This window comes from Pseudorca crassidens, chromosome 19 (assembly GCF_039906515.1).
Source record: "Pseudorca crassidens isolate mPseCra1 chromosome 19, mPseCra1.hap1, whole genome shotgun sequence".
Lineage (NCBI taxonomy): Eukaryota > Metazoa > Chordata > Mammalia > Artiodactyla > Delphinidae > Pseudorca > Pseudorca crassidens.
The window spans coordinates 30,990,972-31,006,325 of record NC_090314.1 but is presented as its reverse complement, the minus strand read 5'-3'; the positions used below and the strand labels follow the sequence as shown (position 1 = coordinate 31,006,325).

General features: G+C 40.3%; 1 protein-coding gene across 3 annotated transcripts in view; it reads right to left on the bottom strand.

Annotated features, from left to right (window-relative positions):
- Positions 1–15,354, bottom strand: part of TOM1L1 (target of myb1 like 1 membrane trafficking protein) — a 53,012-nt gene that overhangs the window by 27,566 nt on the left and 10,092 nt on the right. For all 3 annotated transcript variants that reach the window (XR_010937458.1, XM_067715620.1, XM_067715621.1), the window contains 3 exons: positions 13,880–14,005; positions 12,882–12,983; positions 11,803–11,919 (listed from right to left, as the gene is read on the bottom strand). Coding sequence is in view for 2 of the 3 variants with exons in the window: in XM_067715620.1 (XP_067571721.1) it covers positions 11,803–11,919; positions 12,882–12,983; positions 13,880–14,005 (345 nt within the window). In the remaining variant the exon portion in view is untranslated. The remainder of the gene's footprint in view (positions 1–11,802; positions 11,920–12,881; positions 12,984–13,879; positions 14,006–15,354) is intronic.

Genomic DNA, 15,354 nt, shown 5'->3' with positions numbered 1-15,354 from the left:
GTTTTCCTTTGGGGATGATGAAAATGTTTTGCAACTAAATAGAGGAAATGGTTACACTGTGAACATGAATTCCACTAAATTGTACACTTTAAACTGTAAACCTTAAAGTGATTAATTTTATGTTTTAACATAAAAATGTTTTAAAAAAATGTTTTAAAATGTTTTAACATTTTTATTAATATTATGTGAATTTTACCTCAATTAAAGAAAAAAAGCTATATAGTTCTTGATTTTCAACACAGCACTGTACTCAATATCCTGAAAATATTTTTGACAACAAACTACCTAAAAATATTGGATACAATATAAAAGTATTTTAATGTGCATGCCTAACCTTTCAAGGAAGCATGAGAAGTCCTCAAAGGCTAAATCCAAATAGGATCCAAAGATATGAGAGGCAATATGAGAGGCAAAGATATGAGGCAATAAAGGCACAAGGGCCCGAAAGGCACCCATCTGTCAGTCTCTAATAACCCTGAGAGGCAGGAGACAAAGCCTGGGGCCCGAACAAGGTACTGAGATGCAGCTGGGACATCTGAATGGCTACGACCTATATACGAAATAAGAAATATACATATTGATCTTTGCCCCCCAGTGCTGACAGAGTTCCTAAATCCCTTGGAACTTCCTGGGTGATAGGAGCATCTTTTGTTCTGATGAGGCAACTCTTGATGGGCTCCTGGATGGGGGCTGGTCAACAGAAAGACTAAAACTTGATTAGAAGCTTGGAACTTTTAGCCCTATCCTCCATCCTCCGGGTATGGAAGGGAGGCTAGAGATGAGAGTTAACTGATCATGCCTACTTGATGAAGCCTCCATAAAAATCCATAAACTTTGGGGTTCGGAGGGCTTCCAGTTGGTGAACATACCCATGTGCTGGGACAGGGGTGCACCTCAACTCCATAGGGACAGAAGCTTCAGTGTTTGGGACCCTTCTAGACCTCACCCTTTGTACCTCTTCACCTGGCTTTTCATCTGCATCCTTTGTAACATCCTTTATAATAAACCACTAAATATAAGTAATTGTCTCCTTGAGTTCTGTGAGCCATTCACGCAAATTATCAAACCTGAGGAGAGGGTTGTGGGAACCCCCGGTTTATAGCCTGTTGGTCAGAAGTATGGGAGACTTAAACTTGCAAAGGGCGTCTGAAGTGGGGCAGCCCTGTGGGACCGAGCCCTTAACCTGTGGGATCTGATGCTAACTCTGGGTACTTAATGTCGGAATTGAATTTAATTTTAAGACACCCAGCTGGCATCAGAAAATCAGTCAGTGTGGGCAAAAAACCCATACATTTGGTGTCAGAAGTGCTGGTTGTGAGTAGTACAAAAAACAAAGTTTTCCTTTTGTTATATAAGTTAAAAAGTTAGAAAAAGCAGCTCAGCCCCACAAAGGAAAACGGCAAGGAGAAGGAGAAACTTCACCTTTAGAGGGAGAGAAGGAAACTACGTATTCTTCCTGAGAATTCTAACAGCCTTTCTGCATTATCATCTCTAGGGATGAGACCCTCTGCCTTCAAAGTTTAAAAGCCCTAGTGAGTGTTTTTCTTTTTTCTTCTGATTGCTGAAGTCCCATGTTCTCTTGGAAACCACAAGTTATTTGAAGTCCTTTTTCTCTGGTCTTATTAGTGACACTGGAAGTTCTCTGTTCCTGGAGGTATAGTGCTGGGACAGCAGAAGACAGACTCATGTCCATGTGAGTGCCTAAGGCCCATCCAATCTTACTCTGATTCTGAGGTTACTATAGGCTTCTTCTGAGGAAAGTCACACTGTAAGGGTCTCTTTCTTCTGGGACTGTGTGTACCTCAGTTGGCTGATCCCACCTACATTACTGGACTCTGAATATCCTCACTCTTCTGGTCCCCTGACGGTCTGTCTAGGCTCTCCTGTAATCCTTGGAATTTATTCTTATTTTCATATTTTGTCTGTCATTTCAAAGGGGTTTGGGGAAGAGAAGGTAAATTCTTTTAACAAGCTAAAAGAAAAAAAGTGGTTATTAGCTAGTTTGGGGAAAAAACAGTGTCTGTTTCACAACTATCACAGTGGATTTCAGATACTTTTAGTACTTCTTTACAGAAAAACTCTGAATGCCCTGTAATGCTCCTGGGTCCTCAATGCCTCCCACCTTGCCCACTACCCCAACTCTGATGACCCCCCACCAGGCTCATGCTGAAGCCTCCAAAAGCCCCTGCGGTTACATGGGGAAGCTAGGCAGGAAGCCAGCGTTGTCTGGGGGCCCTAACTCCACTAATCTGTAGATTTTACAACAGGGGTCCGCAACCCCCAGGCCACAGACTGGTACCAGTCTGCGGCCTGTTAGGAGCCGGGCCGCAGAGCAGGAGGTGAGCAGGGGGCAAATGAGCGAAGCTTCATCTGTATTTACAGCCACTCCCCATCACTCGCAACCCATCGCTTGCGTTACTGCCTGAGCTCCGCCTCCTGTCAGATCAGTGGCAGCGTTAGATTCTCATGGGAGGACGAACCCTACTGTGAACTGCTCACGCAAGGGATCTAGGTTGCCCACTCTGTATGAGAATCTAATGCCTGATTATCTGAGGTGGAGCTGAGGCAGTGATGCTAGCGCAGGTGAGTGGCTGCAAATACAGATTATCATTAGCAGAGAGGTTTGACTGCACAGAGGCCATGATAAATCAACTGCTTGCAGAATCTTATCAAAACCCTATCAGTGAGTGGCAAGTGAAAACAAGCTCAGGGCTCTCACTGATTCTGCATTATGGTGAGTTGTATAATTATTTCATTATATATTACAATGTAATAATAATAGAAATAAAGTGCACAATAAATGTAATGTGCTTGAATCATCCCGAAACCATCCCCCCACCAGCCCCAGTCCCTGGAAAAATTGCCTTCCACGAAACCGGTCCCTGGTGCCAAAAACGTTGGGGGCTGCTGGTTTTACACAGTTGTGACAAAACCTCTGAAAAAGTACAAACTAAAGAATTACTTTATTTCTCCATAGTCTATCTTTGCTGGTTTCATTTTTAGATTCCATCACCTTATTTTAGATTGACCATAGTTGGACAGGATATTGTGATAGAAGAAATATATATTTGGTCTTTATCCCCAGTACCTAGCACAGAGCTTCTAAAACCCTGGGAATTTCCAGAGCAGTAGGATGAGAGAAGCATCTTTCGTTATTGATAAGAAGCCCCTTTCAACCAAGCCTGAGTTTATGCTAATGAGGTAATTCTTGGAGGATGGAGGCTGGCTGCCAGAGGAACCAACCCTGTGATTAGAAGGTTGAAACTTGCAACCTCCAGGAAGGGGAGAGGGACTGGGGGTTGAGTTAGTCACCAGTGGCCAATGATTAAATAAATCATGCCTCTGTAATGGAATCTCTATAAAACCCTAAACTACTGGGTTCAGAGAGCTTCTAGGTGGTGAACACACTCAGATGCTGGGAAGGTGGTGAACTCCAACTCCACAGGGACAGAAGCTCCTGTGCTCAGGACCCTTCCACACCTTGCTGTATGTATTCTTTGTCAACAACGGAAAAATGTCACCTGCCATATCAGTAAACAAAGGATGTTGCAGCCATCAAGCCATCACATTACAGCCTCCCCGACGGTGAGCCCTGAAGGAACTCAAGATAGAAACAGGATGCCCACCATCTAGCAGTCAGCCTCTGCAGCCACCCCCCAAGAGTGTAACCTGAGGAAAGTGAGGATGAGAAAGCACAGGATGCTGACCCCAGATAGCTGAGGTGTATATCAAAGGAATGACTTCAGTGAGTCCAGACTCCTGTATCTGTGCAAACATAGAAAAGCACTAAATTCTTTAACTTGAGATATCTGGTTTTCTTTCAGTAACAGTAATCTTTTGATGTTCCAATTACCTGGTCTTTGTTAAAAAAAACTCCTATATATCCTGGCTCCTCCCTTGCTTCTTCAGAGTAGTACCTTAGAGCTATCTGAGAGGCTGTGTCTTGGGCTTAAGTCTTCAGTTTTGTCCACCGAATAAAATATAATTCAAAACCTTTAGGGACTTCCCTGGTAGTCCAGTGGTTAAGAATCTACCTTCCAATGCAGGGGACGCGGGTTCGATCCCTGATCGGGGAACTCAGATCCCACATGCTGTGGAGCAACTAAACCCACACACCACAACTAAAGAGCCCACACACCACAACTACTGAGACCATGCACTCTGGAGCATGCATGCCACAACTAGAGAAGCCCGCTATGAAAACCCAGCACAGCAAATAAAAAAACAAAAAAAAAAACACACAAAACTTTTAGGTTGTACTTTTTTCACTTGACATCTTCATCTGGCTATCATCTATATCCTTTATAATGAACTGGTAATAGTAAGTAAAGTGTTTCCCTGGATTCCCTGAGCCATCCTAGCAAATTACTGGACCTGAGGAGGGGATCACGGGGACCCCCGATTTGACTTGTAGCCAAAATGGGACAAAAGTGTGGGCAACTTGGGTACCCACTACTTGTGAATTGGCGTCTGATGTGGGGGCAGTCTTGTGGGACTAAGCCTCTTAACATGTGGGGTCTGTGCTATCTCTGGGTAGCTAGTGCCAGAATGATTTAATGTGAGGGAAAAAACTTCAGACCTGGTGTCTGAAGTGTTGTGAGTAGAGAAATAGTTTTCTTTTACGAGGTTATTTAGATTACAAGAAAAAGTTCAAATACCTGTCAAAAGAATTTAAAAACAGTGCTCCCCGCACCAGCTCTCTATCTGTTACTAACAAAACGCGTTAAGAGAGAAAAATAAAGTTACACATTCAATAGGCTCCATAAACAAACTGACCTGGGGCCAGAACCATTCAACTGGAATTGGCCATGAGTAGTGTTCTAACATTGATTTACAGCCCAAGTCTCTTTACTATTCAAGGCAACACACAACCCTAGCCTCTGGCATCAAAACAGCAACCAGCAAATCAGCATTATCCTTGCAAAATTCAACCAAACATCTGTACCCAAAGACTTGGACACAAAAAGGCATTTCAGTGCACTCCACGATGGCATCAAATAAAACTGGATGCGCATATTTGAATGGGATGTTTCACTGTACATTTTACTGAAGGAGTGATTGTTTGCCACAGATAGATAAAAACATGAGAGAAAAATCCTATCACTTCATTTGAGAGCTCTGAAAGGCTGGGAAGACTGTGTGGAACTAGGAATATTGCCATGTCCATTTTTGAAAAATATTATCTGCCACATACCCTTTTACTTTGATATTTACTTTTTAAATTTTAGTTTAACATGCTTGTTAACATCATGAGTCACAGAATTTATATCTGTGAATGCCTTTGATTGTGGATTTTTTAAAAGGGATTACTACACAGGAACTCTATAATTAATTTTCTTTTTAATCTCCTCATAACTTGGATGTATAAATGAAGAGCTAAGCTCTTATCTTAGCTCTTCATTTTATATATATATATAGAAACTAAGTCCAATGATAGTAAATGACTTGCCCAAGGCCAGGAACCATAAGAATCATTAGCAAAATGATATAACGTTCCTAAGTAAAATATCTTAAAAATAATATACTTAAAACCACTGATCCAAAATACTGATTTATTTCTCAATGAATATTACTCTGATGTTCTATAGGATATTAACAGATACTTAGCAACTAGAGATTCTTTAGTCAACAAGCCTGTAAATTTTGGGTTAAAGACTCTTTGCACAGATGCAAAAATTCTCAACAAAATATTAGCAAACCAAATCCAACAACACATGAAAAGGATCACATACCATGATCAAGTTGGATTCATCCCAGGCTCACAAGGATGGTTCAACATATGCAAATCAGTCAATGTGATACACCACATCAACAAAAAACAAGACAAAAACCACATGATCATCTCAGCAGATGCAGAAAAAGCATTTGATAAAATTCAACATCCATTCATGATAAAAACTCTTGCCAAAGCGTGTAGAGAGGGAACATATCTCAACATTATGAAAGCCATTTTATGACAAACCCACAGCCAGCATAATACTAAATGGTGAAAAGCTGAAAGCCTTCCCAATAAATTCTGGAACAAGACTAGGATGCCTACTCTCACCACTTCGATTCAACACAGTATTGGAAGTCACAGCCAGAGCAATCAGACAGAAAAAAGAAATAAAATGTATACAAATTGCAAGAGAAAAGGTAAAACTGTCATTATATGTGGACAATAGGATATCTATATAGAAAACCCTAAAGACTCCACACAAAAACTATTAAAACTGATAAATGAATTCAGCAAGGTAGCAGTATACAAGATTAATACACAGAAATCTGTTGCATTTCTTTCACTAACAATGAAATATCAGAATGGGAAAGTAAAAAAAATACTGTTTAAAATTGCATCAAAAAAAAAACAAAACCTAGGAATAAGCCTAACCAAGGAGATGAAAGACTTATATGCTGAGAACTATAAAACACTGATAAAAGAAATTGAAGATGATTCAAGGAAATGGAAAGATATCACATGTTCTTGGATTGGAAGAATTAATATAGTTAAAATGGCCATACTACTCAAAGCAATCCACAGATTTAATGTGATCCCTATCAAATTACCCATAACATTTTTCACAAAATTAGAATAACCCTAAAATTTATACAGAACCACAAGAGACACAGAATTGCCAAAGCTATCCTGAGGAAAAAGAACAAAGCTGGAGGCATAACCATTGGAGACTTCAGACAATACTACAGAGCAACAGTAACTGAAACAGTGTGGTATCGGCACAAAAACAGACATATAGATAAATGGAACTGAATAGAGAGCCCAGAAATAAACCCACGGTCACACCTAAATAGGTCACACCACACCTACAGTCAGGTAATCTTTGACAAAGGAGGCAAGAATATACAATGGAGAAAAGAGAGTCTCTTCAGCAAGTGGTGCTGGGAAAGTTGGACAGTCACATGTAAATCAATGAAGTTAGAACACTCCCTCACACCATAAACAAAAATAAGCTCAAAACGGCTTAAAGACTTAAACATAAGACATGACACCATAAAAATCCTAGAAGAGAACACAAGCAAGACAGTCTCTGATGTAAATTGTAGCAATGTTTTCTTAGGTCAGTCTCCCAAGGCAATAGAAATAAACAAATGAGACCTAATCGAACTTACAAGCTTTTGCACAAAAAAGTAAACCATAAACAAAACAAAAAGACAACCTACAGACCGGGAGAAAATCTTTGCAAACAATGTGACCGGCAAGGGCTTCATTTCCAAAATATACAAAACAGCTCCTACAACTCAATAACAAAAAAACAAACGACCCAATCAAAAGACATACATTTGGCCAACAGGCACATGAAAAGATGCTCAACATTGCTAATTATTAGAGAAATGCACATCAAAGCTACAATAAGGTATCATCTCACACTGGTCAGAATTGCCACCACCAAAAAATCTACAAATAATAAATACTGGAGAGGGTATGGAGAAAATAGAACCCTCCTACACTGTTGGTGGGAATGTAAACTGATACAGCCACTACGGAAAAACAGTATGGAGGTTCCTTCCAAAACTAAAAACAGAGTAACCATATGACCCAGCAATCCCACTCCTGGACATATATCCAGAAAAGATGAAAGCTCTAATTCAAAAAGATACACACCCCGGCTTCCCTGGTGGCGCAGCGGTTGAGAGCCCGCCTGCCGATGCAGGGGACACGGGTTCGTGCCCCGGTCTGGGAGGATCCCACATGCCGCGGAGCGGCTGGGCCCGTGAGCCATGGCCGCTGAGCCTGCGCGTCCGGAGCCTGTGCTCCGCAACGGGAGAGGCCGCAGCAGTGAGAGGCCCACGTACCGCAAAAAAAAAAAAAAAGATACACACCCCAATGTTCGTAGTGGCACTATTTATAACACCCATGACATGGAAGCAACCTAAGTGTCCATCAACAAATGAATGGATAAAGAAGATGTGGTATATACATATATACACAATGGAATACTACTTAGCCAAAAAAAAGAATGAAACAATGCCATTTGCAGCAACCTAGAGATGATCGTACTAAGTGAAGTAAGTCAGACAGAGAAAGACAAATATTATATGATATCACTCATATGTGGAATCTAGAAAACAGTCCAAATGAACTTACTTACAAAACAGAAACAGACTCACAGACATAGAAAACAAATTTATGGTTACCAAAGGGGAAGGGGTTGGGGGAGGGATAAATTAGGATGATATATAAAATATATCTACCAGGACTTCCCTGGTGGCGCAGTGGTTGAGAGTCCACCTGCCGATGCAGGGGACATGGGTTCGTGCCCCGTCCCGGGAAGATCCCACATGCCGCAGAGCGGCTGGGTCCGTGAGCCATGGCCGCTGAGCCTGCGCATCCGGAGCCTGTGCTCCGCAACGGGGGAGGCCACAACAGTGAGAGGCCCGCGTACCGCAAAAAAAAAAAAAAAAAATATATCTACCATATATAAAATAGATAATAAGTATTTACTGTATAGCACAGGGAACTATATTCAATATCTTGTAATAACCTATAATGGAAAAGAATCAAATAAAAGAATATAGATATATACATATATATGTATTGATACAACCGAATCACTTTGCTCTACACCTGAAACTAACACAACATTGTAAATCAACTATACTTCAATAAAAAAAGACTCTTAGAGCCTTTACTATACTAATGAACTTTTTGACCCTCCAAGAGGAGAAATACAGTAAACAATTGGTTTTGGAACTTATTTGACCACAGATGTCATATTCCCCACATAATATACAACATAAGACCAGTAGGAAATGCTGTCTTAAATTGTTTCCAAGAGTTGTGTCTTGCTTCCCCCAGAATTTGTCATCTCAGTGTTCACCAGAGGACTCTTTCTAAAGTTTTACCTGGTTATGCAGTCCTTCAGCTTATATCCCTTTAATGGCTTCCTTTTGCCACCTGGGTTAAGCCCACTCAGGCATAGCATATCAAGTCCGCAATAACCTGGGCAGACCAGATCTTGCCACCCTTCTCCTGGAACCTGATGCTCCCAAGCTGTGGTTTAAAAACCCTCTGTGCACCTGAGGGATACCACAAACTCAAATCCATTGATAGTGGGTGGGGGGTGGCAAGGGGTTCCTTGAGGGGTGTGTCTGACTCCCTTGTGGTCTCTGGAGGTAGGCTTGCATAGATATAACTTGAGAAATGACCTGTTTTTTTCTTTTTTTTTAAATCATTTAAAAATGTAAAACCCATTCTGAGTTCACAGACAACCGAAGCCTGCATATAACCCACTGGCCACAGCATGCTGACCCCTGGATTAGAGGAAAGCACAATCCAGGACACTCAAGACTGCCCACAATGAGTACTGCCACAGAACATGGAAGGAAATGAAGGATGCTCCATGACTAGAGACCGTGGAAGCCAGAAGAAGACAGTATGAGGGGCAGCTAACAAACAGCTGAGGTACAGTAGTGAAACAACTGGACAAGACAACCTGTGCTCACGCTTCTCTCCCCATGTGAGACCAGACAGCTGAGGCAGGAGCATCTGTGTCTAGGTGGCAGCAATGCTTGGGACAGAGACATAGGGTACTGTTTCCAGTTGCTGGTAGCAACCAGGAAAAATAGGAAGCATATAACTTAGAAGACCAGCTACCAATATAACCCACCCAGCATCATCCCGTGCCAATGCTACGTACTCTGAAAACAGCAGCAAACACAGAAATACTCAGAAATAGTACTAAGAACAAGCTGCAGTAACAGTGTTTTCCACTTGGCATGGGCAAGGTGGGTCACAGAAATGCAGACGAGCTGTCAGGGATCTCACACAAAAATAAGCTCACTATCACCAGTCTATCCAGATACTTGAGAAATGAAATGAAAGAGGTGATGAACAAAAGAACTTGTACCCAAGGAAAGAGAATCCACAGAGCAAATGGAAAAGCACCTTTAAAAATAATTACTATCCTTAGAAAGACAAAAGGGAAAAGCGTATCCATGAAAGAACTATTATAAAAATTGAAATAAATTTTTAAAATAAAAAATTGTTGAAATAAAACATTCATTAGGAGGGCCGAATAGACAATCTGATGTTCACATTTAAGAGAAATAATACATAAAATTGAGAAGCTTTGCTAGAACTACAGCGTAAAAGGAAGAAGAAACAAAATGTTTATAAGAGTTGAGATAAGAAAAATATAACTGAAAGTGTCATCATCTAAATCATGTTCCATACAAAGACAGAAAGAATACTAGAAAAGAAATATCTGAAATAAGAGCTGAGAATTTCCCAGAAGCAAAATACACTTAAGCTGACAGGGCAAAAGGCCTATCAAGTATTGATACTAAGCGGGTTAAGTAAGGTAAATACACATATGCACATACATGCACACATATCCCTAGACACAGTATAGTGAAATTTCAGAGGCATTAAAGAGAAATCACAAATACAATCAGAAAAACAGATTATAAAACAAAGGTGCAAGAATACATAATATGATACTTCTCAATAGCACCACTGGGTGCAAGAACAATGGAGCAGTATCTTTGAAGGACTTTAGGAAAATAATTCTGTACCTAGGCCAAACTGTGAGCCCTTAACATGGCAGCCAAAAGACATCTTTGGACACGTAAACACTCAAAGTTTACCACTAGTAACAAGTTAAGGAGATAGCAGTTAAATACAGGTGGTAATGTTGAAAAAGGACATTTTTACACCATTGATTGTTTCCCAAACAAGCAATAATCAAGAAAAATGTTATTTACTAACAATCGAAGGACTTAAAGGAAAGATAACAACAACATGAGAAGTGGGGAGTGGAATCAGAGAAAAGTAAAAATATAAGTTTCTTAACTTTGGGGGCAAGAAAAAGATTTAGAAACTGATTTTTTTCCTCTAACTGCTTCTAAAATAATGTGTTAAAGTGTGTGTTAAAACTTAAAATTGATGGGCTTCCCTGGTGGCGCAGTGGCTGAGAGTCCACCTGCCAATGCAGGGGACACGGGTTCACGCCCCGGTCCAGGAAGATCCCACATGCCGCGGAGCAGCTGGGCCCGTGAGCCATGGCCGCTGAACCTGCGTGTCCGGAGCCTGTGCATCCGGAGCCTGTGCTCCACAACGGGAGGGGCCACAACACTGAGAGGCCCACGTACCGCAAAAAAAAAAAACAAAAAAAAACCTTAAAATTGAAAATTAGAAGAAACCATTAGAGGGAAAAAGTGCACTGGATGTAGAGACACAGAAGAGGGTCTCAGAGGGCCCCCACTCCAGTCATAATGAGCTGCCCGTGTCCTTCACATGCCCATACACATCCAAATGCACTGTCCACTTGCTCCTCCACAGTGTTGGCACTGCCTCCACCTAAACCTTTCCAAAAACCCTCACCTTTCTCCTTGCCCCCACCCCTGAACCCACAGTATGATAAATACATTTCTATTATAGCATCAATATTTTATTAAACTTGTCGTTTACAAAACACTCTTGCCCACTAGACCTAAGTTCCTTAAGGACTAGGACAGCCTCCTCATTTCTATATCCTTTAACACATTATAGTTACTCATTATGTTTGCTGAATAGATAGGTAACTTTTACACACTGAAAACAATTAGAGATTAGCAGAGGCTGTATATGGCTAGGCTATGAATGATTAAATGATGTTAAATTATTTATTGCAAGAGGGTAAGTACCACGTCTAAGTTACCACGGCATTTCTGATAAAGTCATCCTTGCAGCTTCTTGTTAAGTTTAAAAATCAAGTAAACATGCTGGGGCATGGACAAGTCAATATTACGGTGCCTTCTATCTCCAAGGCTCTAAGTTTAGAGAATAACTTTCAGGGACTGCTTGTCCCTGAAATCATACTACACCTGCAGAAGCTCTGTGTCTTCATGGTTTTCAGACCCAGGAATATTCTCTATCAATATGGCAGACATCACTCTCACATTCATTTTCACCATATCCAATTCACTGCGCAGTTTTCCAATCTGTCGAGAGCAACACAATCACCAGTAAGTGTGACACAAAGAATGGCTACCTTGTTTCTTGCTTGCAGAGAAAACATTTTTGTAAAATTTAATATTTTCAAATTTATACAAATGTACATATAATTATTTTACAAATGTACAATCTGTCACCTTCTAAAAGGTCTTGAGAGCTCTTGTAATAAATTTAAAACTATGCTCTAGGAAAGTTAATGAAGGGAAAAAGTCAGATTGGAACCAATATGGAGAAGGGAGAAGGTAACCCTATCAGCAACCTGAAGAAAATGGCAAATGTTAGTCTGGGTTTCTTAGAAACCAATGGGAGAGAAAAAAGTGAATGTTTTATAGTCCCACGGTATTAGAGAGGGAAGAATCAAGAGAGAAACACTTTTTTTTCCTCCTGGATTAAATTCTAAGAGGAATTAATCACATGGATTGTTATATAATACCGAATAATAATAATATAAAGTCTTAAATGATAGTTCCCTTATAGCAGGACAGAAATGAGCTTCATTTCATAATTGCTTGTCTAAACATTAGATAAACAGATATAGACAAACAAGTAAATGTAATTCAGTTGGCACAGTTAATAATAGTAATAAGATGACCACTTACTGAGCTCTCTGGTGTGGCATACAGACAGTCCTATCAGGAGCAACAGGAATCAACTTACACAAGATCCGTCCCACAGCCAAGCCTCCACAAAGCCACAAAAGCCACTCGACGAGGACAACTGTTAAAAGCTCAGGCTTTTATAATCAGGCAGAATCCATGGGATTAATTCCACTTAGAGTTGAACCATCATAACTTATACAGTGTCACTAAGCTTCAGTCCCCTCCTCTGTAAAATGAGGTTAAAATGTACCTCTACCTTATGATAATATTGTTAAAAATAAACAAACTATATATAAAGTACTTAGAACTTAGAAAAAGTCATCAATAAATACAGTCATTGCTGTTGTTACCTGTTCTGGGACCAATATAATAGTGGAGCTCTTGGAAACCACAGAAGAAAGAGCTGGTGCAGTAGGAACAGATGGTGGTGGATTTGGTGAGATCTGAGCAGTCTATCAACATGAAATATAGAAATATTATTATTTAAATTAAGTCAGCCACTCCAAATCCAGTTTTTCCATTCAGATGACTCAGTCACTAGGGAGAGTGAGCCCTCAGGACAAAGCCTTCACAAAGATCAGACTTTTGGTATACACCTGAATTGCTTTTTCTACCAAGGCAGGACTCACCAATATGCAGAAGGAAAGAATTACTGTTTTTACGTTATGGAAATCATAGTAAGTTAGGAGATGAATTATTATCAGTCACTACAAGTGTTCTAAGTTCAAAACCTTGAAAGTTGCTTGCAAACTTGAGAATGAATACATGTGAACATTGCGAAACTCTTCTATGGGCACAGTATTAATAAACAAATCTATTATATGAATACCTATAATAGAGACCCCTGCCTGTCTAGCACCAATCTTTTCTTTTGAAAACTGCCCCTCTTCTGCTCTACCTAAATAATTTCTATATGGAGCAACCCCGTTCTTATATGACCTTAGTTAATTTGTGAAGAAATGGAAAACTGACCTAGGTTGGTTCAATGAGGCCCTTCTCTGAAATTTGGGACGTGGAATGTGAAAAAGCTAAGGCTATAATATGAAAATTTGGGAGCTATGTTGTTTACCATGTGGAAAAAGCTAGTCTGCAATGAGAGAGAAGAACGAAACTGATGATCAAAGGAAGGTAGACAAGTAACAAGGCATTTGAATGCTTGGTTCTCTGTTCAAAGATCCAGCTAACACCACCCTTCTTGCGGCTTGTATTTTATGAGGTATCACAGTATCCTTCTAACAGATTAATCTTTTAGGTGAAGCTAGGTGGAGCTAGGGTGGTCCCTTTCAAAGAGAAAAGACCCATGCACTACACCGTCTTACTCTACATAGGTCAAAGAACGGCCTCCTACCTCTTGTCTGGCTGTTTCAGCCACTGCATCTGATGGAGGAAACTGAACACCTTTCTTAAGGAGGTCCAGGTACACTTCCTTCACTTCACTTACATCCACAGCTCCTGGGAAACCCTGCGACCATGTCTGAATTCAAGAGATGGAAAGTTCCAGAGATAAATAAGCAGCAAAACAAAACACAACTCCTAAACTGGTGACAGAAAATGAGAGATTGACAATTATGTACCTTACTCAGAAAAAGAAAGCTACTTTTGAATGTACATTTTTAGAGACTAGAATAATCATATATATATATATATATATATATATATATATATATATAACATCTTTATTGGAGTATAATTGCTTTACAATGGTGTGTTAGTTTCTGCTTTGTAACAAAGTGAATCAGTTATACATATACATATGTTCCCATATCTCCTCCCTCTTGTGTCTCCCTCCCTCCAACCCTCCCTATCCCATCCCTCTAGGTGGTCACAAACCACTGAGATGATCTCCCTGTGCTATGCAGCTGCTTCCTGCTAGCTATCTATTTTACATTTGGTACTGTATATTAGACCATGCCACTCTCTCACTTTGTCCCAGCTTACCCTTCCCCCTCCCCATGTCCTCAAGTCCATTCTCTACGTCTGCGTCCTTATTCCTGTCCTGCCTAGGTTCTTCATGACCACTTTTTTAAAAATTTAGATTCCATATATATGTGTTACCATACAGTATTTGTTTTTCTCTTTTTGACATACTTCACTCTGTATGACAGATTCTAGGTCCATCCACCTCACTACAAATAACTCAATTTTGTTTCTTTTTATGGCTGAGTAATATTCCATTGTATATATGTACCACATCTTCTTTATCCAGTCATCTGTTGATGGACACTTAGGTTGCTTCCATGTCCTGGCTATTGTAAATAGAGCTGCAATGAACATTGTGGTACATGACTCTTTTTGAATTATGGTTTTCTCAGGGTATACGCCCAGTAGTGGGATTGCTGGGTCATATGGCAGTTCTATTTTTAGTTTTTTAAGGAACCTCCATACTGTTCTCCATAGCGGCTGTATGAATTTACATTCCCACCAACAGTGCAAGAGGGTTCCCTTTTTTCCACACCCTCTCCATTGTGTGTGTGTATGTGTATATATATATATATATATATATATATATATATATATATATATATATATTTTTTTTTTTTTTTTTTTTTTGTGGTACACGGGCCTCTCACTGTTGTGGCCTCTCCCGTTGCAGAACACAGGCTCCAGAAGCGCAGGCTCAGCGGCCATGGCTCACGGGCCCAGCCACCCCGCGGCATGTGGGATCTTCCTGGACCGGGGCACGAACCCACATCCCCTGCATCGGCAGGCGGACTCTCAACCACTGTGCCAACAGGGAAGTCCTGTTTGTATATTTTTTGATGATGGCCATTAGAATAATATATTTTTAATCACCAAACTGCCATGCCTCAACAATTTAATGAA